The 27,752-nt window shown below is 38.0% G+C and overlaps 1 protein-coding gene across 1 annotated transcript in view; it reads left to right on the forward strand.

Annotated features, from left to right (window-relative positions):
* MEGF10 (multiple EGF like domains 10) overlaps positions 1-21,332 on the forward strand; it is a 176,184-nt gene extending 154,852 nt beyond the window's left edge. Inside the window, exons 17-25 of the mRNA XM_081284962.1 lie at positions 949-1,077; positions 3,739-3,867; positions 5,978-6,106; positions 8,222-8,458; positions 9,635-9,762; positions 10,556-10,679; positions 14,497-14,541; positions 15,814-16,020; positions 17,229-21,332. Of these exons, the coding sequence (XP_081141088.1) occupies positions 949-1,077; positions 3,739-3,867; positions 5,978-6,106; positions 8,222-8,458; positions 9,635-9,762; positions 10,556-10,679; positions 14,497-14,541; positions 15,814-16,020; positions 17,229-17,410 (1,310 nt within the window). The 3' untranslated portion in view covers positions 17,411-21,332. The remainder of the gene's footprint in view (positions 1-948; positions 1,078-3,738; positions 3,868-5,977; positions 6,107-8,221; positions 8,459-9,634; positions 9,763-10,555; positions 10,680-14,496; positions 14,542-15,813; positions 16,021-17,228) is intronic.
* Positions 21,333-27,752: the final 6,420 nt, after the last annotated feature.

Consider the following 27,752-nt stretch of genomic DNA (forward strand, 5'->3'; position numbering starts at 1 on the left):
CATTGGCAGTGACCCCTAATGATTCTGAGTTATTATTTTCTGCTTCTTCCAGTTAAGAGTTTAATTGCAGCCTTAGGGTGGAAAACCAGCCTATAGCCACAACCCTGGAACACACTGACAAATGAAGGATTTCGAAGTCAGAGACATGCATTGCATGACCTGGGGTCTCCAAATCAAACATTCCCCATCTGATCTCTGCTGGAATGGCCTCTCCTTGGACAAGCTTCTTTTAAAGAAGTAGCTCCCGACCTTCTTGTCCTCCTTGCGATTTTATTTCCTTCATGACGCTTACCATCATTGTTTTTTCAGTTGGTTGAGTGATGGGCTGGTTTGCTGCCTCCTCTACTCAAATATAAGCATCCAGAGGGTGGTTTGCCTTGGACTTGGTCTTGTGCTCTGCTATCTCCCTGTGCCCAGAACAGTCTTGCCACATAATAGAAGTGGAATGTGTGTTTGTTTAATAACCAAATCTGTAAATTCGAGATGATTCTTGCCATCTCCTTACTCTGTAGTTTTGAATGAATGTGTCTGTCAGGAATGATGGTCATGGTTGCAGTCAGCATTGCCTCTTGAGTTTTAGTGCAGAATTTGGGCTTTCTTCACTAAATTGTGAGGTTTTTTTTTTTTGGGGGGGGGAGTACTGGAGATTGAACCCAGTATGCTTTACCACTGAGTCACATCCACAGCTCTTTTTATTTTTTATTTTGAGATAGTGTCTTGCTAAGTTGTTAAGGCTGATCTCAAACTTTCGATCCTCCTGCCTCAGCCTCCCAAGTTACTAGGATGAGCCACCATGTACAACTAAATTGTGGGTTTAACATGTTATTTTAGTCCTCTGTATACCTCTAATTTTCACATGTGAGGAACTGTGCACGGGTGAATGGTATTCCTGCTGCTTGGTGCTGGTCTCAACTCTAACATGCCTCTCTATGCTTTTTATGGTTTTAGCATGTCCACCTGCCCACTGGGGCCCAAACTGCATCCACACTTGCAACTGCCACAACGGGGCTTTCTGCAGTGCCTATGATGGGGAATGTAAATGCACTCCTGGCTGGACGGGACTCTACTGCACTCAGAGTAAGCAATGAGCCTTCTGAGGCCCATTAAGGGGAGCCATATCCAGGAATAAACAGCCTCACCCTTTGTACCACCTAAGCTCACCAAGGGTCTTTTCTTGGAGCACTTCATCTTCCCAATGACCTCTAGATATCTGAATTTCTCTAAGCAGTTAAGAGATACCACTTTCCAAGTATTCTGCCTCTAGGTTATATCAGGACATCAGGTAGAATAATGCTATGTGGAATGGTATATAATTTCTTTCTCTTTTCTCCTTCAGCCAGACCCTATTTATATCATGCAAATTCCCTATCACTTATTCTAATAGTGCATGCCAGGGTAAGTGATAAGAGGTTGGAAAGGTAGGGAAGACAACAAGCCTCACTTCCTAATTTACTTTGTGCCATTGGAGAAGAGGGAATTCAGTGGTTCTTAAACTTTAGTGAGATTCACAGTTGCTCAGAGGAGTGGGCAAATAGCATTCTGGTCTCTCCTCCAGAGTTAATGATTCAGTAGGTCTGTGCTGGGATCTGAGAATTTGCCTGTCTGCTGACTGGTGATAGTGTCACTCCAGGACCATGTTTTGAGGACACTGTTCTAGTTCTTTTTCACCTCTGTGTCCTATACTGTCTTAGCCATTTTTTCTTCCATGAGACTTTTTAGCATCTATTTTAGTGATCTTTGTGACACTGGGACCAAAATACCTGACAAGAACACCTTAAAAAAGAAATGTTTATTTTGGTTCACAATTTCAGAGGTTCAATCTATGGCTGGCCAACTCCATAGCTCTGGGCCTGAGATAAAGCAGAAAACATCATGGCAGAAGGGCATGGTGGAGGAAAGCAACTCAGGACATGGCACCAGGAAGCAGAGAGAGCTCCACTCACCAGGGACAAAGGCCCCAAAGGCACAGTCCTAGTGATCCATCTACACCCTACCTGCCTACAGTTACTATCCAATTAATCCATATCAGTGGATTCATCCACTGATTAGTCACAATACTCATAACCTAATCATTTTGCCTCTGAATTTCATTGTCTTACACATGAACTTTTGGGGGATACCACATATCAACACCATAACAGCATAATAGACTATTCTGTACAAAGTGTTCTATAGCTGAGAATCATTTGAAAAAAAATTTTTTACCTCATTTTTTCAATAGAGTGAAGGAGACAAGAGAGGAATATTATTACTTATAATTATAGTTTTATAGTTATTATTAATAACATATGATTTAAAACTCCAGCAATGAACTGAGGAGGAAAGAAAAGTCAGAAATTGGGCGATTCTTATTTAATACTAATTAGTGAACATAATTAGACAATAGTCTAAGCAAGACTTTTCAAATTTTCTAGAAGGGAGAGTAGCCATTTAACCAAGATTTGAAAGGGATAAATGGCAAGGAAAGAGGTTGTCCCAAACATATTCTCCAGAGATTATACATCTATATTTTTGAATTCCTTAAAGTACTTATAGGCTATAATTTATAATTCTAAAAATTGGGGTCTGCTTCAAACAGAGGACCTTTTTAAGTGGACATAATATGATATATTGGGAGCCCCATAGGATCTAGAGACAGACCTCCCTGTGTTTGTATCATGGTCCTGCTGTTCTGCCATTTGCTACCTATGTGACAGAGTACTTGGGACTTGGTTCTTATTGTAAGATGGGAACATCATCCATGCACTTCTGGGCTGCTGTAAACATTAAGTGAGAGAATGTGTGAAAAGAATCTAGTACATAGTAGGTGCTAAATAAACACATGACACTGGGGAATGTCTCACAGGCTGGCATCTGTGTGCTGTCTCTGTTCTTGAAAGTCAGGCTTTCATTAGGTCTCACCATAAGAAAACAGGAAAATAAAAGGCAGATGTAACATTTGGAAACAGCCATTGAATCAGCCTGTACTGAAGCATCTTGTGTGTCAGAGAGCCCCCAAACACTCCTGCAGGGCAGCTGCCAGCCCATGTGAGCCAACAGAGCTTGTGCGTGTCTTTAGTCCAAGGATCCTGGTGTTCTAAGCCTTGGAAATTGGGGAGCAGTGTGAAGACTTATTGCTTTTTTCAAGGTACCAGTGAAACACAGTTGTTTTTAAGTTAAGCATTCAACCACGCCTCTTTGGTGAAGTTGATAATATTGTCTAAATTAATTACTGATACAGTGGACAAAACTAGTAGCAGAATTGGAGGCTTTCTGTACTACAAGTAAAAGTATGGAGATAATTTTAATATAATTAAAATAATTATATGATTAATTATTGTGACATGATAATTAATAATTTAGTCCATGGAATTTGAGACCAGGATTAAAAGTAGTTGAGTGAAGAATGAGAAGAAATGGCATAGGTCACATAGCTAGTATGTAGAATACTCCACAGCTTCGATGCACAGGCTTCAAGGGATGCTATTAGAAAACACAAGTCTTGCATTCAGGGGTACCAGTGATAGTCACACTGATAGGTATGGAACTCTTCTGCTTCCTGTTTGTGAATTACAACCTACTTGCAAGACCCCTTCTTAGAACTTCTAAGAAGCCCTGTGACAAGCTGACATATGCACTACTGTCTTTATTCTCAAATGGTTCAGTAGTCTTGAAGTTTAAACACAACTGTGTTGGAGGCAGGAGCTGGGTTTTTCCTCAGCAGCCTTCAGACCCCAGCTATCTTCCCTCCTTGCACAGGATGTCCTTTGGGGTTTTATGGCAAGGACTGTGCAATGATATGCCAGTGTCAAAATGGAGCCGACTGCGACCACATCTCTGGACAGTGTACCTGCCGCACGGGATTCATGGGGAGGCACTGTGAGCAGAGTGAGTATGAGAGCATGAGGTCACTAGACAGGAATTCTTTCCCTTGGAGTCAATTTTCCTATATGTTTGGAAATATTAAAGAGCAGAATTATTGCAATTTTTATGTGGTTTGAGCTGATGGCTGGTTACTTACCAGCACAGGTGACTTCTCCTCCCTGGGATCCTTGCTATTGTCTTTCCCTGCAAATGCTTCTTCTGAGCAAATTACTCAGTACTCTGGGTGGAGGAGGTGTGACTGCAAGGATGAGGACAGAATTCAAATTTTCCATTCTATTCTTTCTGGCTCTCCCTTCCTCTCTCTTTTATTTTTGGAATGTGGCTGCTCAGAGGCAGTCAAGCTTGCTTCATGGCTGAGGCAAGGCCAGGCTGGAATTGGAGGTGAGGGTGTTAGATGGGGAGCGGGACTGAGGGCTCAGTACCAGCCCCAGGAGCTGGTTCAGGAACAAGGCTGTGCAAATGTTGCACCCTTTTGACTGCTTTTTCTACATGGTTCTTTTATACTATTTCCACTAACAACTTCTCATCATAGTCTTAACCTTCAAGGTGACATATTACCTTATTTTTAAAAAATTCCACTCAGAACATATTCTATTGGAATTCCTTATCCTTGTTTTTCCATTTTTACCCCCCAGCTATGCATCTGCTCACAGGTTTAGCCTTGAACTGAGTATTTCAAATGAGCTTATCATTCCTTTGCTCTATAACTTTCATTTGGTATTTAAGATGAGTAAATAAGGACTGAGAACTATAGGGGGCACACTCATATATAGTACAAGACCTAAGAGGTAGGAAGAGGTGCAAGAGAATTCCTGCTCACCAGAGAGTACAGTCTTAGCAAGGGCACAGCAAGGAAGACATGGTTATAGGGACAGTGTGACCTGGAGAGGTGGATCAGCAGAGCAGGACTTTGGCAATAAAGCATTGCTTCCCTCCACTCCACCAGCACCTACTATCCTCTGGGCAGCAAGGTGGTCTCAGTCACCTGTGCTTAATCCCAGCTCATCTTTGCACACCTTCCCTCTAGCAAATGCTACAGGATTGATATAAGGGTTCAGCTCAAGACAGTGAGAGCCCAGTTTTAGTTTTGTATCTGTTTCATTTAATCATAAAGCAGATACTGAGTCACATGGTGGCATGTATACCCCTCTTTGTGTATGTGTGTATATGTGTAAATTTTTAAACATAGGCATGGAAACCAGAATGGGCTCTAAACTGACCACCACTTGAATGCCAGATGACTGATTAATTAAGGTCTTATTAAATAAAAGCCTCTAAATGCTTCCACGATGACTGTGAACATCAAATTTAAATGTCTGTATTTTTGAAGACTTGTCCCAGTGCTCATTTGTAAACAGAATCCCAGTGTTTGTAGAGCCCTCAGCGAATAATAACACATTGCCCCCTGCTGCTCACTCTATGAAAAACACCAGTATTTTGTCATGAAGATTTTTAGGTTTGACTTACCTATGCTATTCTTTGAAATTCATGTATATAATAATTCTTATTATATACATCATAAGAATCTTACTATTTTAGTCTGACTGCAACTTGCAGAGCCAAAGTCTGAACCATTCTTTGACAAATGAAGTTCTTACCAAGAAAATTAACAAAACTGTCCTCCCCTACTTCTACTCCCTCTGATCCAAGTGAGTATGTGTATTTAGAAGGATCCTTAAATCTCCAATAAAATACAGGTGTTCTTAAGGAAGCTTCTCTAGTTGGCTTCTCAGTCTAGGCCCCTTCCAGCCATAATTCTGCCTGCTAGAGTCATCTCAAATTCCTCTTTATGATTACGTTTATCTGTTTCATGGGAGTTTCACAGACTCTTTCTATATGCATCAGGGAAGTATGTGTGTACAGCAGCCGGAAGTGACAGGAGTTGTAATTTTGAGTAATTCAATCTCTAGCCCTGTGCAGCCTGAGCTGTGAGACCCACCAAGACTCAGGGTCTGCTGTCCAGCTCTGGGACACCCTGAGCATTACAAGTCTGCCTGAACAGGAGCTTGCTGAAAGGACTTACCTCCTAATATGCAGGGACATTCAGTAAGAGACAGTCTTGCTTCAGATCCCCAAGACTGGGGAGCCACACTGATTTTATCTCCTTTTCCAGAGTGCCCTGCAGGAACCTATGGCTATGGCTGTCGCCAGATATGTGACTGTATGAACAACTCCACCTGCGACCACATCACTGGGACCTGTTACTGCAGCCCAGGATGGAAAGGGGCACGATGTGATCAAGGTAAGGATACTAGTACATAATAACTGCAACCTCGTATTGCATGACCACCAGGCACACACAATGGCAGGTATTTTCACTTATGATCCAGTGTAATCCTCACTGACTATGTATTTACTCACTAGGATGGATGCTGTATTGTTGGTGTCCTACAGATTAAGAAACTAAATCTTAAAGGGGTTGAGTAATTTCCCCAAGGACACATAACTAGTATGTAGAAAATGTTCCAGTTTTGATGCCAGGTTCTGTTATTCTACAAACATTCTATCGGGGCTATGATTTTTTTTTCAGTTTTATTGAGGTATAACTAATATATGAAAAGACACACCTATGTAAAGCATACAATTTGACAAAATCTAGAATATGTTTATACTCATGAAACCATCATCATAATAATGACAAGTTCCATAGCTCAATAAGTTTCCTTGTGCCCCTTCCTGCCACTAGTTCTTGGGTCCCAGGCAATCACTAATCTACTTTCTGTTATTATAAATGAGTTTTCATTTTCTAGAATTTTATATAAGTGGAATCATACTGTCCTCTATGTTTGTCAGCATAACTATTTTTAAATAAACCATGTTATTTTATTCTCAATAGTTCCATTCTTTTTGTTGCCGAGTAGCATTTCATTGTGTGGATAGACAACAATGAAATTTGGTGACCATTCACCTGTAGGTAGACATTTGGATTGCTTCCAGTTTAGGGGGCTATTACAGATAAAGTTACTGTGAACAACAGCGTACCAGCCTTTGTATGGAACTTCATTTCTCTTGGATGAATAGCTAGGAGTGGAATGACCAAGTCACTGTAGGCATATGTTGAACACTTTAAGAAACTTGTGTCTGGTTTTTAGCTAGGATGTGTATCGTAGTCACCTGGGAACATTTCTGATATACATAGTCTCACCCGGGCAGTTCTTACTCTGGGGTGGATGGGGCCTCTGAGAAGGAGCTTCTGATGGTTCTGGAGCTGCCTTCTAGGAGGCCTCTGCTCCTACTGCACACAGTGCTGTCTGGTGGCAATAAGCAGGTGGGTGGTGAAAGGCCACAAACATGGACCTATGACAAATGAAGTTCTGCAGACCATATAAGTTCTCATATTTGAAAATTTTAATTTCTTTCATAAAATAACATACATGTTCACAGTTTATCTTTGATTGTAATCACAGCTGGATGTTATATCTCATTATCATATCATGATTATAAATGCACTGTAATCTCACTAGAATAACCTTAGATCTCTATGTTTCAGGGAAAATAGTTTATCGGAGGTTCTTCTAGTGTTAAGAATCATAAAGTCACAGGAGCATTTATCTAAGCAGAAAGCAGCTACACAAAAGGCCACTTTTCTCATTTTAGATGATGAAACTGCAGCCTTGGAGCTAAAGGGAAAGTTCCTAACATCTGAGTCACTTTTTCAGATGTTCAATTTCTCGACTCTCAAATTGGAACCCTAAGCTTTCTCACTTGATAGAAGAACTAAGTAAAACTGAATTTTGAGTTTAATGAGTAAGGGTGATGTTATAGTGTGATGTTATCAGGTTTTATCAGGAGAAATCTTAATGTCATAGAAAATAACTTTTCACAGAATGGGATCTCTTCTAAGGTAAAAGGCTCTGGAATTAGGTCTTGGACTAGATTTATAATGGAGTTATGCTAGCTTGGAAAGAAAATTACTCTTGGAAACACCAAGGATAAATGTAATATTAAGTTAGAGAGTTGGACATTTGTAATTTATCTCTGTATAAGGTCCATAACGAATAATAAGTAAAACAAAGCAACAATTAGATAAATTATTGTTCCAAATTAATCACCAGTTTAAGGTTTAAATTTGAAATATGTAAGAAGCTCCCAAACCCTACTGCTGAATCTTTGGGTTCAACTCCTGTCTCTTTGAGGCTTAGAGCAGACCTTCTCTGGGAACAGACAAACCAACAACATCTGAAAGTGAAGAATGTTTTTCTTTTCCTGCTCTCTTTCCAGAAGTTTCCAAATTAACATTTCATGAACTGAAAATATCCAGGCATTAGCACAGTAGGAGATTTTTGTAAATAGAAATCAAGCACTTATCCTGCACATGGTCCTCTTTATCCGATTCTTTTTTTCTGTTTTTCCCTAGCTGGTGTTATAATCGTTGGGAATTTGAACAGTCTAAGCCGAACCAGCACTGCCCTCCCTGCTGACTCCTACCAGATCGGGGCCATTGCGGGCATCATCATTCTTGTCCTCGTTGTTCTCTTCCTACTGGCGTTGTTCGTTATTTATAGACACAAGCAGAAGGGGAAGGAGTCAAGCATGCCAGCGGTGACCTACACTCCTGCCATGCGGGTCATCAATGCAGACTACACCATTTCAGGCAAGACTGGAGTCATGAGAGGCCTTTCATTCCTTGCAAAGTTAGGCTTCTGTCCTGGGTCTTTGAAACTGGGTGTTTGGTTGTCCATTGTTTCTGTCCATTCTCCCTAGGAGGACTGCATGTTCAAAACAGGTGTAAATTGCTAGAGATGTGTTTTACATTTCAATAGCAGTAAAACTACCACCCCATCATTTTCTATGAGGCTTTTTAAATTGGGCTCGTTGTGTGGTTACTTTGGATTTAGGGAATTGAGGCTTTGCTGGGCACCTAGTCCCAAGCTCTTGTCACATGTGAGAAGGGAGAGAAGGAGTCAGGAGCCAAGTTTACCAAGGTCATGGAGCAGCTCAGGGAAGTGGACCAGGTCTTGTGTCTCTGGCCTTCAGTCTTTTCTACAGTGACTTCCAGTCTCTCTGAGTCCACACGAGCCATTAACTGAAAACAACAACAACAAAAAACCAAGTTGTATCTGAAACCATTGTTTGGTATCATCAGTAATCAAGGCAGTGCTTTAGAAAGCTCTTCTAAATCTTCCTTTCTGTCACAAATCCCCATGAAGGAATGAATACATATATATATAATTGACCCATTCAACCATCAAAAGAAGTAACCGTTTAAACTGAGGAATTTGAAAATGTAAAATCCTTATTAATTTTGGAGCAATTAATTAATGAAGGATTTCAGGCTGGTTACATATTTATAAATATGATTCTGGGGGAATATGTAAAGTACCTGACTTACATAGTAGTACATTTTCAGTACAGAATGATTATATCAAAATATCAAGTGTTTAATGAAGTTGACCAACTTATGTTAGATGCATGTACATCACAATGAATTCTAACCGTAATACCCCAATTTTAAAAAATCAAGTGTTTAAAAATTAAAAGAGGACAGTTGGAGCAGAAGTAGCTTCAAATTATGCTGTCCTAGCTCTTACTAGCCCCAGAGCTAAAAGCAGCTGTCTCTGGATGCTTTCACACTTTGTGCACAGAGACAGGTAGAAGGGCAGATGCCTGCTCCGTCTAGGAGCCTTGCTGAGTGGGCTGGGCAGGAGGGGATGCTGCCCAGCTTGCGATATGGAAGCAGTCCAAACATTTGCTCTGTCATTTTGGTTATCTTTTCTCCCACAGATGCAAGGGAGCCTTCCATCTTTACCATTTCTTTCTCTTCTTGCAGAAACCCTGCCCCACAGCAATGGTGGAAATCCCAACAGCCACTACTTCACCAATCCCAGTTACCACACCCTTACCCAGTGTGCCACATCCCCTCATGTCAACAATAGGGACAGGATGACCATTGCCAAGGTAAGAGCAAGGGGCTCAAGTTGGAAGGCAGGCAGGGAGAGAGGAAAGGAGCAAGTTTAGTCAGGGCTGTGGTTGCACATGCTGCTCTGTTTTATATACATTGTCCAATTCCTCTAAACAGCCCTCTGAGCATGGCATGGCATCTCAGGTTTACTGACAAAATCCTGTATAACAGGGAGCTTCACGCCCTTCCAAGTGGCTGCCCAGCTAGTGGGTGAGGCAGCTGCTATATGAGTCAGTCTCCCTGTCTGTACTCCCTATCATTATACCTCCTGGAAAAAAATATTTCCAATTTTAAATGAGATTTTAAAATAATTTCTCGCGATGGCATTAATAAAAACATAAAGCCCTCTAGCAAAATCAAGTCTGAGTAAAATCACCAACATTTTTTTCCCCAACTGATTTCCTTTCAGTACCCTTTTCTAGCCCCCTTCTACTATAGTAACAGCAATATTCGTTTATTTGGGTGGGCTCATATGGAATTGTTAATTTTGTAAGTCCAAAAGAGTCACATAGCAACAATCTAATACTATGTGCTAAGCATTTCTAACCACTTTATAAATATAAACTCAGTCTTCACACCAATCCCATAAATCAATAGAGATTATTATCCTCATTTTATAGATAAAGAAACTCATGTGCGCAAAGGCTGAAGCCCCAAACCCCCTAAATGCTCCTAACCCCAAACATTTCTCTGGTGAGACCTGGGCTTGCTTTTCCTCAGATAGGCAACACTATGTTGTGCCACATTATATCTTGTCTTTAAATGTTTTATTGTTTATGTTTTTAACAGTCAAAAAACAATCAGTTGTTTGTGAATCTTAAAAACGTGAATCCTGGGAAGAGAGGCCCCGTGGTGGACTGCACAGGGACCCTGCCCGCGGACTGGAAACATGGTGGCTACCTCAACGAGCTCGGTGCGTTCGCCCCATACTCCAGCAAGATCCTTTAGTTTCTGTCACCTGAAATAGTCACAGATCTGTGTCTGTACCACAGTGATATATTAGAAACACAGTAGAGAAACCACATAATTATGCCCAGCACTTGTATAGGACTTACTACCATCCTAAGTCTTGTATTTGTTCAACAAAATTTATTAAGTTCCTACTGAGTGCCAGGAATTGATAAAGAGACAAATACTCTGAAAGTACTCTGACAGGTAGAACTGAGAGTAACAAGTACTGGTAGTTGTCAGATGACAGTGTTATCATCATCTCCATGTGAAAGTTGAGAAACTGAGTCATAAAGGGGTTGAGGGACTTGCACAAGGTCTGGTGGCCTGTTAAAAAGTTAGAGCTGGTTTTTTAATACTGTTCCCTTGGTGCCAGGCCATGTGCTCTTCTTTGTTCTCTTTTAATATTGGGCATCATGATCAACATCCCTTCCTTTCAGGTGAGGAAACAGATATCAACTGGAATAGAATCAATAGTCTTCAAATCTTTTGCAATCAGATCCCTTCTTATTCTTAAAGATTATTGAGGACCCCAAAATGCTTCCATTGATATGGGTAGTCCATGGTTGACCAGATTCATTGCTGAGGCTGAATATCATGGTGGAAGGGTGGTGGCAGAGGAAAGCTGTCAGCTCATGGCAGCCAGGAAAGGAACGGGGGAGGGGATTGGAGCCATGGACAAGGACAAGATAGAGGGCAAGGTCAGTGCCTTCAGTGACCTACTTCCTCCAGCCACACCCCACCTGCCTATAGTTACCAGCCAGTAGTCCATTCATCTTTTTAATCCATCAAAGGGTTTAACCCATTGATGAGGTTTTAGCTCTCAGACTCTAAGCATTTCACCTCTGAATATTCCTGCATTGCCTAACATGAGCTTTTCAGGACACATTAAGATGCATACCAAAACATTAACTTATTTAAAATAATAATATATCTTTTTGTGATTATGTAAGGCATGTTTTTAGGAAAAATAGCATTTTTAAAAACCCCTCCAATTAGAAAACTAGCAGTGTTTTATATTTTATAAATCTCCTAGATGTCTGGTTTAACTGAAAAATAAATACCTAGGTTCTCATCATTTTCTACATTTGGTCAGCTGTGATCTCACACCTTGCATAGCTTCTGGAAAACTCCATTGTACACTTGCAAGAGAATTGGAGTGAAAAGGGCAAATAAGATCTTTATTTTATTATGAAAATCATTTTCATCAAGTGAAAATTTTCATCAAGTTTTCATCATCTGAAAAGGAGTTGGGAGTACCTGGTCCACACTTAAAGAACTGTGATTCACAGTTTCCTGAAAACTGTGGTACAGTTTCCAATATGTGTGTGCATTCCTTAGTGGTAACAAACCTTTTCTTATGTATTTATTTGGTGGTAGGGTTGCCAGAAAGCTCAGATGAACAACAAATATTTTTTTAGGACAAATGCATCACAAAGATTGTATGAAACATGCTTGTTGTTTTGTCAAAACTCAAACTTAACTGATTTACATAGTAGTGCATTTTCAGTACAGAATGATTATATCAAAATAATCAAGTGTTTAACGAAGCTGACCAACTTTATGTTAGGTACATGTACATCACAATGTGATATACATCACCTTGCACCTCACCTTGCACAAATCTGGCAATCTTACTGGGCACGCATTCCACAAATCTTGTTCTAAAGGTGCATGAATTGGGAAGCACAGAGGGGTTGACTCTGTTGTCCAAAATTTCAAAGAAGGTAAGGAAGAAAGCTAGGGCTCAAAGTTGGTTATTGCTTCTCTGTGAATGCTGAATGTAGGAACCAATCCCTGTGGGCTCAAGGATGCCTCTTACTGTAGAAATAGAAATGTTTCAGTAGAAAAGTGAGTGCAAATTTTTAACTTTCATCTGCATTCTATGCCAATATTATCAATAGCTTTGTATTTATAGACACAGTACAATTATACATATATCACATTTATATTATGCTTATTGGTAAAAATCATTTAACATTAAAAAAGATTTTTAAATGTCTAAATTATAATTTAGTCCAAAGAAGTATATGAATTGATATTCAGTAAGATGCCAACCAATGGCAATGAGGGAAAAGGTCCTTTTGTTCTGTTTAATTACTGTAATAACTTCACTGGTCCTATAAACATCTCTCCTTTCTGTCTCAGTAACACCTTAGGGACTAATTGTTGGGAACATACTGTCTTCACTGAAAATTCTGGGGGATTGGTACATGTAGGCGTTTATGAGGAAGCCTGCCTGCTCCGTTGTAAAACAGCTCAAGGTCATACAAGTCAGTGGAGAGAGAATCTTGCTGGGTGGCTGGTCTCACAGCTTCAACTCATTCCCTTGTTTTCTGTCCACTCCATGTTGCTCTTCTGTCTCACTCCTTGGGAAAGTCTAGCCACTGCACAGCTCAGACCAAGATGGACAGCTAGTAAGACTTTCCATAGTTTGGAGATGATCAGAGAATTAGGGAAAGAATAACAGAGCTCCCTGTTATGGCAGCTCTCAGAGGCCACAGGCCCTGCCCCTTCCATGGGGGTCTCTCTACAAAGTCTGGAAGCCCCCAAGATCACCCTCACTTTTAAATCCAACTGTAAGTTTACAGGTCACCAAGTTTATCCTTCAGGTCAATAATTTGCTAGAAGGATTCACAGAACTCACTGAATGCTCTTATGCTCAGAGTTATAGTTTATCACAGAATAAGGATTAAAATAAGCCAAGAGAAGAGACTCCTGGGGGAGAGTTCAGGAAAGGGCAAAGCAAGATGCTATCATTTCTTCTCTCCCAGAGGAGTCATGGACAGGGCTAACTTTTCCTGGCAAAAATATGTGATCATATACACAGAGTATGGCCAAGCAGGGAAGCTCAACCCAGTTCTGGTATCCAGAGATTTTGGGGGCTTGGTCCTGTGGATATGATCACCTGCGCATGTGACTGATCTTTAGTTTGCACCCCTCCTGAGGTCAAGCTGATGTCACATGACCCAACCATATATTACTTTGTTAGGCTATCTAGTGTCATCTCCATGTAAGCAGAGACACTTTTATTGGGCAGGATAATCCAAAGACATAGGGATCACCTCCCAGGAGTTAAAGGCAAAGGTCAGACCTCTCTTTTGATAAGGTTAATTCTTTACTATAAATCCTTCTAAACTATCTTCCTGTATAACCCTGTAAGTCTCCCACCAACCAGGAGCCAGGCTAGACTCTTTACAACCTAGAGAAGAAAGTGTTCCCTTGTCTTATCCTATAGTCATTGAAATTACACATACCCTCCTCCTTAAGGGAAGCCTCCCTCTTTCTTTACAGAAGCATGCCTTGCTCAGTAGCCATTACCATCAGAACCTGAGTTTAACATCACTCTAAGAGACGTGTACACAAGCATCATTTTCTTAAAACTCTCAATACTTATGTATAATGCTCATCACAAGTCATTACTCTCTGCTTTTAACCTAAGTCCATAACATTCTGTAAGAGATTATAGTGGAAACAATGATATAGCTGAATAATGGTTACTGAAAAAACAATTTGAAAACTATCAGAGCCTTGAAAGAGCTGCCCTTGGGAGTGAATTCTCAAGTTTTTGTCTTAGCTGTGTCTCTACTATGCAACCTTGAATCAAGAATATTGGATCATCCCTGTGCCTCAGATTCTGCTGAATCAACAGCTTTTCCCTAAGTCCTTATAAATAAACAGGTGAATGTCAGACATAGGTGCACACCCTGAACCTTGTGTTTGGAACATTAGATGGGTTTTTTCCTTCCTTTCAGTGTTTTTTTTTTCTTCCTTCATCATAGGTGCTTTTGGACTTGACAGAAGCTATATGGGAAAATCCTTAAAAGGTATGGTATATATTTGGGATATATATATATATCAACCACAATTTAAGCACCACTTATCTCAGAGACTGAAATCCTTTTCTAAACAAGTAATAGGGTAGAGATAATCCAGGATTATCACTATGTAAATGATTACTCTACCTGTTTTACTCAGTTTTGCATCACTGTGACCAGAAGAGCTGACAAGAACAACATAAAGAGGATAAGTTTCTTTTTGGCTCACAGTTTCAGAGGTCACAGTTCACAGATGGCCAGCTCCATAGCTCTGAGCCCAAGGTGAACATCATGGCAGAAGGGCGTGGTGAAGGAAAATAGCTCAGAACATGGACATCAGGAAACAGAGAAAGCTTAGCTCACCAGGGACCAAAGAACCCCAAAGGCATAGTCCCAGTGACCTATCTCTTCCAGCCACACCCTACCTAACTAGAGTTACCACCCATTTAATCCAAATCAGTGGATCAATTCACTGAATAGGTCACACCTCTCATAATCAAATCACTTGACCTCTGAGTGTTCCTGTGTCATCTCACACATGAGTGTTTGAGGAACACCTGATATCCAACCAATAACACCAACACACAAACATGTTTGACTGACATCAAAAGGTGATAATAGGTGAATCTTATTAAAGTCTTAGGGAACAAAGTTTTCAGTTTGCTGAGGAAATACTCATTTTTCCTTTGGAAAAAAATAGGAATGATTGGGAGAGAGGTGTAAAATAGGAAATATATAGGAAAATAAGAAGAGATCAGTATGGTTGTATGTCGACTAAGATCTGCTCTTCAGGATGAGCTTGAGAAATATGGCGCCCAGTACTGAAGTCTTAACAAGGCATCTTCACAGCATAAATCCCTTTCTCATCATGATAACAGAAGCTTCTCATACTCCTGTGGTCATTAATAGCTGATTTCTAGAGTGAAGCTTTTGAAAATTCCTTTTGAAAATCCAAAGGCTTTAATCAGTAAAGTTTCTTTTAGTGAATCAAAATGAGATTGATAATATTTAATTGTGACCATCAAAATGAAATCCAGTCCATGGCATTTTTATTGATACTCCCCTTGGAGATGAACCATATTACTTTATAGATGGGTGATGTTACAACAAATTATCTCGAAAAACAAGTGGAAAATGTACAGGATTATTTTCAGTAGATAAAATTTTAGAAACCTCACCTTAAAGAAGAAAAAATAATCTGCCCAAGTAAATTGTCACCTAGAAATGATGTTGTCCATAAAACAGAATTTACTTTTTTTTTCCTTTCATTTCTCTTCATAGATCTGGGAAAGAATTCTGAATATAATTCAAGTAACTGTTCCTTAAGCAGTTCTGAAAACCCTTATGCCACTATTAAAGACCCACCTGTACTTCTCCCTAAAAACTCCGAGTGTGGCTATGTGGAGATGAAGTCACCAGCACGAAGAGATTCCCCATATGCAGAGATCAATAACTCAACTTCAGCCAATAAGAATGTCTATGAAGTTGGTGAGTTTTCCCAACCATTGAAAGAAATGCGTGCATAAGAATTTGGGGAAAAATTGTAAGTGGCCAATATTTTAGATGCAACCTGTGTTTGCAGTGATCATATTAATTGATGTCAAATGAATCTTTCCAGGAAAAAAAACATTTAGCACATTTAAAGTAATTTTCCTTATCTTCTAACTGGTCATCTATCTTGTATTTTGTAACCAGGGTAAATATTTTACCATATATGTGGAATAGAATATGTATCATATTAACTAATGTATTGAGTTAGCTAAAACAAATAGTTCAAATGGATTAAGAAAGAGGCTTCTATTTCCTGGTTTTATTCATTATATTAATATAATGATTTTAGCAGGATTGTAACATTTTATTTTAAACTTGTCTGATTTATCAGTAATATTCTCAGATGTGACTGATACAAATTAGTAGGAATTCAATTTAAAATTATAAGCTATTTGGATTCCCCTTTGTGAATACCATTTGGAAAAAGATAAAACAACACAGCCATCACTGGCTAAATAGTAAAGCTATATATTTTAATTTTTCCCTTTTTCTTTCTCTCTTTCATGGTATTTATGACTTTGAAATAATTTTGTATTACTTGCAAATGAATTGTCCAATTTGAGACTAATAATTGATTTTATGTCATAGACACATCATCAAAAAAGAAAAACAATTTGTTTTTAAGTAAAAACACAACTTTTAAAAATAGAAACTGTAATGAACTGATTTTATTTTTAAGTCAATAATAATTCCCCTTTAAATGATCCCAAAAGCCCACCACAGTAGGCTATGAACTCATCTCAGAGGTTGAGTCTTGAGGCCTAAAGTTGTGAATATGTTGACTGTTTCCTTGAATTGAGTTAAACTCCAAAGACCTTGGTCTTCTCACCTGTAGAATCAGGGGTTTGAACTAGATTATTCTCAAGGTAGATTTTCAGACAATGGCTTATCTCCAAGATTTCTGTGTATTCTGTCTATACCTTCACCCCAACCACATCCTCGTCCTTTTGTTCTGAACACCATTTGTATTTGTCAGTTGATCCAACAACTACAGAGCTGCTACCCTATGTGATTATAAAAGATCAGATTTTTAAAACTAGTATTTTCTTATACTTTTATGAAAGTATCTTGTGTGTTTGATATTTGCAAGAAGTGCTATATTTTTTTTAAATGCCCCTTGCTAATAAATTAATGTGTTATTGCAGAACCCACAGTGAGTGTTGTCCAAGGAATATTCAGCAATAATGGGCATCTCACCCAGGATCCATATGACCTCCCAAAGAACAGTCACATCCCTTGCCATTATGACCTGCTACCAGTCCGGGACAGTTCATCTTCTCCCAAGCGAGAGGACAGTGGCAGCAGCAGCAGCAGCAGCAGTGAATGACACCACAGGACCACTGAGCAACTGCTGGAACCCTTTCCAGAACTGCAGTTCAGTTCTCCATCCTCGAGTTTGCCACCTTTGGTGCATGTTAATGAACTTGGTAGGCAGTTGTTGAACATGAACCAGAAAGCTCAAGCTGAGGCTGATACAGATCGTAGGTACTTTCTGTACAGGTGGCTTGGAAGGAGATAGTGACATGATTAGAACTGCCGTTAGTTTTAGAACTGCACTCAAGAGGCATGGATTATTGTAAGGCATTGGCTAAAAGCATGAACTTACAGCACTCCTTTGACACATGGGTTGCAATGGACACTGGTATTATTCTTGGAAATTTTAAATATGTTTTCTCATTTGCATTATAGAACGGTACCTAGGATTGTGCAGTTTATCATTAATTTACTTCAGAAAAGTGGGAATCACTAAACATACAGAAGACAAGGGGCATATGATTGAGTCTTATTGCTTATTTTTTTTCTGCTGGACTCAGAATTGTAGGGATTGTATGAATGGAGTAGGAAAGCTCTGTCATGTGGCAGGACTGTATACACTTTGAACACTAGAAGAGGATAGCAAATGTAAGTATGAAAGCTTTAGCTTTTTTGGAATGAGAATTATTTTAGAAATAGTAGAAGTATTGACAGAACTCAACACACAGATATTCCAGGTGGAGGTGGTCTCTTTGACCCTTGACCCACTTTAGATCCATGACATTATTCTGATCACTATCTCCATCACACATAGTCACCACCTGGCATTCATAACATATCAGTAATTATTTCATAAACATAGGAATGAAATAATTTTATTTTTGACAGACTGGATTGAATGAGTGTATAATGATTGGTAAAGGTTGTACATTTTAAGTGTAAGAAGATGCTTAAGTTTTATAAACCATTAGTAATACGTGCTGTAATATAGAATTAGCAGAAAATTTGATTAATTTTTCCCTAGAAGTGACCGAAATATTTTTGTGCATATTTGAAAAACGGGCACTTTCCTTTTATTAATTTTTGATTTAGATAAACTATGCTTAAGCTGGTCTTTTGCATTGCTAATGTGATATGTACCCCATTTTTCATTAATTTTGTATTTTCATTAAGTTGTATATTCTATGTTTTGTAGTGTTTGGATTGTTAATGAAAAAATATTATATGTTCATTGTTTTTTGCATCATTGCCATTCATCTTTTGCTTGATAAAGTGTATTGCTATTTTCTGTTGGAGAAAGGAAATGAGAATATATCATTTCAATCTATTAAAACTGGTCATTACTAAAAGTATAGTAAACTTAGGTGAATGGTTTTTAATGGAAATAGAGAAGCTTTTAAATATTACAAATGGAGTTCCTTTTGATCAGTTGGTTCCCTGAGTCTTAGTTAAACCAGCAGGAAGGGGAGCAGTGAATACTACAGACTAGTCTTACTAAAGACCTCAAATGGGACACTTGAGAGTAAATTAAGGCATTATTAGTAATGCTCCTGTGTTAGGCTTAAATCTGAACTGTTCCAGGCAAACCAGAATAGATGTTCATCTTGTGCAAAATTACTCAATAACACTTTTTACTTCAAGGTAGTTGTCTTGTGAGAGTGCCTATATGATGCAGGAAGTCCAGTTTCTCTTTCATTAACCTATAGGAGTAAGTAGATGGGATGAAAGGCTGAATGAGGAAGCAACTTCATAAGAGAAATTCAGTGGTCTTCAATCCTTTAAGACATGACCCTCTGTCTAAGTCACTTGATTATTTTGTATTATGCACCCCTTCCACCAGTAGTGTCCTTAGGCATTGTCCCTGACAGTTTTGGAGTTGGAATATCAGCTATTTCACACCACACACCTGCATCTGGGATGGTAGTTTGGTCAGATGAATAACACAATAAGCACACGTAGGACACTCTCTCCTTTGATGCTGTTTAATCCTGAAGTTAATTAACCCTGAAGTTAATTCATGGAAATAAGAAATTGCCTGGAAAATGACTTAGAAACTATTTGTTCCAATTGTTTACCACTGGCTGATCTTTGACTCTGGGGATAGGCATCGAATCAAAACACGTGTAGGTCAATAGCCACAAGGAATCCTTTTTGCTAAATAAAAAATAATAAGAAGAAGATATTTTCCCCCTTCTTTTTCTTAAGGATTGTCTCTTCAGAGTTGTAAATTTCAGTTTCCCCATTATTCCCTGGAGATAGATAAAAGAAAACCCTACTTCTTTTCTCATCCCACTACCAAGAAAGGAAAGGTTCATGTGCAAAGTTAACAGCAACTGACGTAGAGACTGGACAATAGGTGTGTACTCTAAAGGCTGCCTGATGCCTGAAGTGTTGTACTGCAGCAGTTCTCATTCATCAGAATTCACTCAGAAATTTTCAAGCATCAGAACACATTAGCACTTTGGATATTACAAAATTATAAATAATATTTGGAGTGGTTGAGAAGTAAAATTTCTAGATATTTTGTTATAATTTCTCTCCTATATTCTGTGGCAGTCAAAGCACTGAGTAAGTTTGGAGATACTTTGCAAAGGCCAACCATATAAGAATGTGAGCCAAACTATTATTCTTTCCCTAGAAGTTGATATCTCAGACAATTTGTAAATTATTTGTGTGTATGTATAAATACATCAAAACTTTCCCAAATGATAACTCATATGCTTTCTTTAATAAGAAAAAAATGTTATTTGTCGTTAATTTTATGATGATAAGGAAAATCTCACATTTATTTACAGTGTTTGATATCAATTCCTCTCTCATGACATAGTAGTAATGTTAACAAGAGTTTAATGTGTTTAGAATTTTCTTTATGATACCTATATTCACCAATTTTAGGCCAACCAATCATATGCTTTTATAATAGAGTAGTATAACCTGTCTCAACTAAATTCCTGAGTGGTATGTATATTGTGAGAAATGCAAACAACTTGACGAAAATGTGGTCATTTGACCTCAATGTAGACATTTGACCTCAATGACACAGGAGTAGTCCATTCTTGGGATTTTTTTAAACTTAAACATTCAAAAAGTTGAATAAGAGTATTACAACTCCTTTTATAATTCCTATATATTACAAGTCCACTTACAAGACAAAATAATTTTAAAAGTTTCATTTTCGGTTTGTGTTATTTAAAATAGCAAAATTTCAATCTCTGGGTAATAATGTGTCTATTATTCAAAGTAAATATTGAAGAGATATTTTCTCATAAAGGCTCTATGTCATGGAAGTGTACATAGATATACAAGTGTGAATCACGAGGTGTGATGGACGCCTGTTTATTAATTGAAGATGAACAGCAAGCTACCCATTTAGAGTCTCCTTGTTATTGGTATCTTGACACTGAGTCTACTTATTCTAGTTCTATATTTAGTCTAGGCTTCATTTTGATATGACCAAATTACAATATGTATTTTTAAAAGGAAAAAACAAAACAAAACAAAAATACATTAGAATTTACTTGATAACAGTGAACAAAATGCTTTCAGTATTGAAATATCTCTATTTTCCAAAGATGATAAGCTTTCATCAGAATTAGTTTACATCATCATTTACATCACCAAATGAGTTTATAGATTAATGCAATAAACATTCTATAAAAAACTGTAAAGTAGTGTTTATTTCTATATATGATTCTATTATTGATTAATGAGAAGAAAAGATTTATGATCTTCCTGGAAAAGTTAATATTTTTTTCATTTGTGGCCACATAGCACTTTACATATTTATTTTTTAAAAAAACAGTAGTGATTTATTGTACTTAATTTCTAATGTGTATGCTTTTCCTTTAGATTACTTGTTCTTTAAGGACAGAAGTAATTTTTATTAACCTATGGATCCCTGGTTAGTGGCTGAGTCAGGTCTTTTGTAAATAGCTTTAGGTTATCTTATGTGAATTTGTGTTTGAAATCTCAGTGCCTGTCAATACTTTCATTAATAATTAAAATACTTTGAAGCATTCACTTACAGCATTGTGTTCTAGGGACCAAATATGAGTAAAACATTGTTTCTTCCCTGAAGAGCTGTTTATTTACTCGGGACCTGAGTGCTAAGCACATTTGGAGATTCAGAGAGAGATATATAGGAGCTATGTTTAAGCCACCCATTATTCAGTCAGGAAAACAGAGCATCTTACTAAGCTCATGGCTCTGGTAAGTTGCTTAACATCCGAAGGCCTTGGTTTATATATTACAAACAATAGTACCTATTTCATAGGATTTTTTTGGGAATTCAATAAATTTGTACCTTCAAAACACTTGTTTCAGCACCTTGCACATAGTTAACACCTAGTAAATGTTAGCTGATATTACTTTTATGAAAAATTATCTAATAATATGAGCCAGTTTGCCAAAATTGGATGAATGATGAGGCTGGTAAGTCAGAAGCGAGCATTTAATGAATATTACAAAATATATAATGTGTTCATATGACCCCATCCTGATCTATTTTTGTACTATTACAAAATTCCACATATATTTTATTGCTACAGAAGCAATACTAGTATGATTTCATCTTGTAATAACACATTATCTTTCTAATGCTATTAAAACATATGGATGTGGTTTCTGGAAAGATGGTGACCTGGATTCACATACCTATCCTTGCACATACAACCATCCAGAAAAAGTTGAGGGCTGATCTTGGCAACCTGAAGACTTTCCATATACAGTGAGACATTAAGTCCTTGAAAGAGGATGCTAGTGGGGAGTAAGAGGGTACCAATTGCTGGCAGCTGATGTAGGGTGGATTATGGAGGCAGTATGTGGGGAGAGCCAGTTGACTTGGGTGGAGAAAGTAAGGCAGGAATGTGTCTGCCATTTGTGTTCTGCAGCAATGACAGAGGCTAACTGTCCTTTGGGTTATCTTAGACATCTTAGGAGGGATAATTTCCACCTGGACTGGAGGTCATCTTATCCTTACTGGATATGTGAATGGAGAAGCCTTCTTCCACTTACAAAGACAAAGGAACTAAGCTGATCATGCCTACCCTGATTGTTGATACATAAGAATTGGAGGATCCACAGAGGGGTTGAAATCCACAATGCTATCCCTATGAATAGGCTGAGAAGGATCAGAAGACAATGTGAACATGGCAGCTAGACAGAAGGAAAAGAGAACCAACTAGAAAACCATAAAGGGTCTCTATTATGGAGCAAATATAGAAAATGTAAGAAAATCTAGATTAAATGTGATTTAAAACTCCAATAAAGGGATTGAATTATAGGACCAGAGTTTCCTGGAATTAAAACATGATGATTTCCCATTTTAAATATTCATTAGAGGAATGTAAATGCAAAAATAGCATGTTAATTGCTGAGCTGAATTTGTGTTTTAGAAGATGAAATGTAATCAGGAGTTAACTTTCAAAAAGGGAAATCATGGGCAGAAAAAAAGACTAGTTCAAGAGTACCCATATACAAATAATTGCGGATCCAGAAGAAGAAAAAGGGAAACATAGAGAAGTAGTAATGAAAGAAAAATAGAAGAACCCTTTCCTTATGTGCATCTCAGATTTTTAGATATAAAAGGATCTACTAGGAAAGATACGAAAGAAAGATACATCCTGGTGAAATTTCTAAATTCTAAGTATAGAAAAACTTAAACCCATACAAGCAGAATCAACATATTTCTTAAAAAGGAAAGAAAGTCAGATCAAAAGGAGAAAGTATAGAGTTGGAGCATGAATGGGGAGGAGATACTGGTAGGAAAGGGAAATGACTGCCTGAAAAATTAAGTTGTTGCTGCTCTCCTGTTGCACCGTCAGCTGTCCCTCTTCCCAAGACATCCTGGCCACCTGTCAGCAAGTGGTTTAACAGCTCCCACTCAGTTTTGCTTTAAATCTTTGACCCAACTAGTATAGACCAGGCAGAGGCCATGCCCACATGAAAAGGGGAAAAGGAGCCAGTGAGGTGGACTGGCATGGGATAAGAAGCTAAAAAAGCAGAAGCACCTATTTATCATGCTTTGCTGAATTGCTATTAGGGAGATAGCAAAAAGGGGAAAAAATCAAGCACAAAATTGGTGGAAGCCCTACACAGCTCTTGGCTTATGACATGTTATATTTCCTCCAGTGTTGATAACTTGAACTTCTTACTGACCAATATGCAACAGAAAAATCAAATAGTCGACAAAGCATCTACTCTGTCAGGGTATATTTGATGATTAGGAGATGATGTTCAGGTTTATAAGATAAGTGATCTTTAAATACCTGAAAGCAGAATTTTTTCCATTAATATCTTGTAACCTCCACTGAACACTCCATAACCAAAGAATATGCCACCCAACTACCATTGAACCTCTATTTCTTAGCCTTCTAGCTAGCTGTACTGGTCAGTTTTGCTTTAGCTGCAACTTGGACATTAGGACAAACAGGAGGAGTGACAGGAACATTGTCCTCTCTCGAGGTCCAACCATGATCAGGGCCTTGAGACATTGCTTCCCAACTGTTTGGAAGAGAACAGTGCCATGTTGAAATTAAGGTGAAGAATTGGGAGACTTTAGACTATGGCCAAATTCCATGGACAGACACAATAGCCATTACATATTACATGCAGGTTTGGAAGCTCAGTACTGGCTTCCATGCTTGAGTTCTGCCAGTCATGGTATACCACAAAGGCCTGGGAACAAAGCTGAGTGAGTATTTGTCATCACATCCCAATGTTGGGAGTCATGTTGTAAGACTGATTTGATTGTTAATGGGAAAGAGGTCATCTTTCTTAGCACCTATTTTGTGTGTATGGATGATAAGCCTGGCATGTAGTCTGGTCTGTAGCTCAGTGGTAGAGCTCTTGCCTAGCATGTGAGAGGCCTTTCAAAAGCAGAATGAAACCAAACCAAAAAGAAACTTGGCTTGACAATGGAAGACTAAATACAATAATGAAATTAGCCTATCAACATACAAATGTAGAAGAAAGCCTAAAGTATTAAGTGTTGGCCTTAGAATAAATATTTGAGTTTTCTGTGTAACAACAACAACAAAAAAAGGGTTTTGGTTCTTTCGGGACTCTAATATTTTATATATTAATAAATATCCCAAAATTGATTAGAATTTAATAATTCAAGATAATTCTTGAGTGGTACACATCTAAAGGTACAAGAACTGTTTATGTTTCACATTTATACTTTGAAGAGGACATATAAGATAACTACTATTGTTTTAAAAATAAAAGTAAAAAATATAAAATTTAAAAAATCCCCATGTCTTGCTTATACAATCATGGGTTCTAGTTATTATCATTTAATTTTTTTTTCTTTTATTGTCTCCCAAAATATTGCCTTTGAAATTAAGAAATTAGTAGAAACCAATGCACTTCAATGTGTGTATCTATAACTTACGAACTCTTGAGAAGGTAGTGAACAGAAAATAGGGTCCATATAAAGTGAAGGTGGGGGTAACTGGTACCCAAGTAGGAGTTGAACTATAATCTCTCTTTTTTTTCTGGGGGATACCAAGGATTGAACTCAGGGGCACACAACCACTGAGCCACATCCCCAGCCCTATTTTATATTTTATTTAGAGACAGGGTCTCACTGAATTGCTTAGCGTCTCACTTTTGCTGAGACTGGCTTTGAACTCAAGATGCTACTGCCTCAGCCTCCTGAGCCAGTGGGATTACAAGTGTATGCCACCATGTCTGGCTTGAATTATAATTTTTTTTTTTTTTTTTTTTTTTGTGTGTGTGTGTGTGTGGTGCTGGGGATTGAACCCAGGGCCTTGTGCAAGCGAGGCAAGCACTTTACCAACTGAGCTATATCCCCAGCCCTTGAGCTATAGTTTTTAATATGAAAAAGGAAAACATCAATCTTGGATTGCGCTTTATCATCCCTTCTTGAGAAGTCTTCCCTGACCACTTGTGTGGTATAAACACCCTCCTTTCTTCTACTACCTGCTTGATCATCTTCATGAGCTTTAGTATCTGAAGTCATATTTATTTCATTATTTTATTCATTTTTTGTTTATCTTGGCAACTAGACTAAAAGCTCCAAGATTTTTCTTCTGTATGGCTCACTGAGTTCCATTTCAGAGTACTCAATAGTATCTGGCACATCAGTTACTCATTAAATTCTGATTCAATGAATGAAGAGTGCCTTCCATCTGCTTCACCGGTGCCAAGTTGGCTTTGCTCTTCCTCAGCATCCTTAAGTGACTTAAAAATTGTGTTCCTTCCTGCTCATCCTACAATTGTAATAATTCATGATGATAGCAGCAAGTGTAGAAAACTGGGAATCTAAGGGGTGTAGAATAACAAAAACTGATTAGTCTAAGCAAAATGTTTTCTTCTTTTACTTAAAAGCTTAAGTCAGGTCTTTGATACTTATCTACAAAGTATACATTTATTTACTAAGAAAAGATGAGAGGAACTAGATCCCTCTTTCTTCTTCTTTGTTTCCCCCTTAATATAACAGTATGCTTTTCTTTTTATTTTATTTTTTTAATTGAGATTTCAGACTAAAAATTATTTGGCCCTGGAAGAGTCCTCCTCTTCAGTGGCTTTCCTGAGAAATATTGAATTGGAGGGTGACTTTATTCAAGGTCCCCAGGCTGCATTTAATATAGAAAAACTCTTAGCACAAGAATTTATGAATTGCCATTCAGAAAAAAATGCACTTATGCACAAAACTATTTAATCATGTCATTGTTTATAACTATACGCAGTGTTCCTTAACTTTGTAATGGTACCCACTTGAGACTTTTTCCAGGATAGATGCCAAATTATTACAGGCCATTAAAAATAGATTACTGTGTTTCAAGAGCTAGGCCAACTGCTTTTTTCCTTCATAATATACTACTTTTTAAAAGATTTACTTCTACTCTCTAATTAGCTGGATATTGATAAATAGCAATGGTTGGTCTTTGTGCTTGATTATAACTTTATTTAAAGTAAAATAAAAATGTCCTAAGTATTTTATTTGCATTGCAGGTAGATTTTAATTCAGATAGAAAACATACTAGAGCTAAGTCATGTGCCAAAGATGATTTTAAAACACTAGAATGAAAGGAAAGATTTTTCTTACTTGCCTGAGATGTTGAAAAGAAACTTTGTCAGACTAAGTTGAAATGTTCATCTTCAGAAACAATATATTATTTAAAAAGCATAGAAGAGGAGGAAAAGAATCAAGAAAAAAGATGCAGAGGCTCAACATATTGCTCCTTTCCTCTTAGAGGAAAAAGATTGTCAATGGATATCCTTGAACCTAGAATGAAGAACTACGTGGCTATATTAATTACTCGAAAATGGTTATTAAAAGAGTGTGTATCCTTAATGGGGTAACTGATTCTTCTCTAAGCTCAGCACCTGGTACACATAAATAAGTTCCCATTAAATGTTTCTGATTGAATGAACAAATACAAGAATATTATGGTCAGGCATGGTGGCACATGCCTATAATCCCAGCTACTTGGGAGGCAGAGGGAGGAGGATGGCTAATTTGAGGATAGCATGAGCAACATAGTAAGATTCTTTCTCAAAAATAATAGTAGTAATAATAACAATTGTTAGTAAATAAAACTTTAAAATAAAATTTAAAAGGACATTGTATATGTCATTAAATGCTGTAGATTCTTCTAAGGCAAAAGTCAGTATTCAATACAATGAATGTTTAAAAGGCACAGTGCCATTAAACAAGCTTAAAAACTAAACATAATCCATTACAACATTGTCATGCAACTCCATCTATTGCATACTATGAGGCAAATTTCCTTTATAACTGTTTTTGGCAGGCAAATATCTTTTAGATTAAGTGTCACCACCCAAAATGATAACTTCAAGGAAAGTTTTTGCATGGCTATTTATATCTTAAATTATGCATTTTTAAAAACTAGATTCACCACTTTCATGGTCAGAGTTCTTACACTGTTAGAAATTGCCTAGACACTAAGGGAGAAGAAGCTCTCCAAGGGAACTCAGGGGAATCTAAGAAATCCACCAATGGCTCAGAGAGGCAGTGTATGTGGGATCACTTTATCCAATGACAGAGCTGGCTGGAGAACTCAGCCCCTGTAGGACTGGTTAGCCAGCACCCAATTCCTTGGCTCATAGTGGCTTGACGTTTTACTCACAGCTGTTCTCAGCATCTTATCACCTACAAGCATGCAAATGTGGAGAACAATACTTGTACAAGCCATTACTATGTTGATTAGAGTAGGCAGTGCACAGCATTCCTAAGAAGGATGTAATGACGATGATTTGACTTCTCTGTAGAGCAGCATTTCATCTCTCTTGAACTCCTCCCATACTCTCCTCTCATCCTACCACACAGGGACCACACCACCTCTTCCAAATAACATTGCTTTTGATGAAGAGATTTTGCCATTTTATTTAAAGAATATTCATCTCCATGTAAGGGTTAGTCACAG

The sequence above is a fragment of the Spermophilus citellus genome (genome assembly GCF_964194105.1).
Source record: "Spermophilus citellus genome assembly, chromosome: 1".
NCBI classification, from domain to species: domain Eukaryota; kingdom Metazoa; phylum Chordata; class Mammalia; order Rodentia; family Sciuridae; genus Spermophilus; species Spermophilus citellus.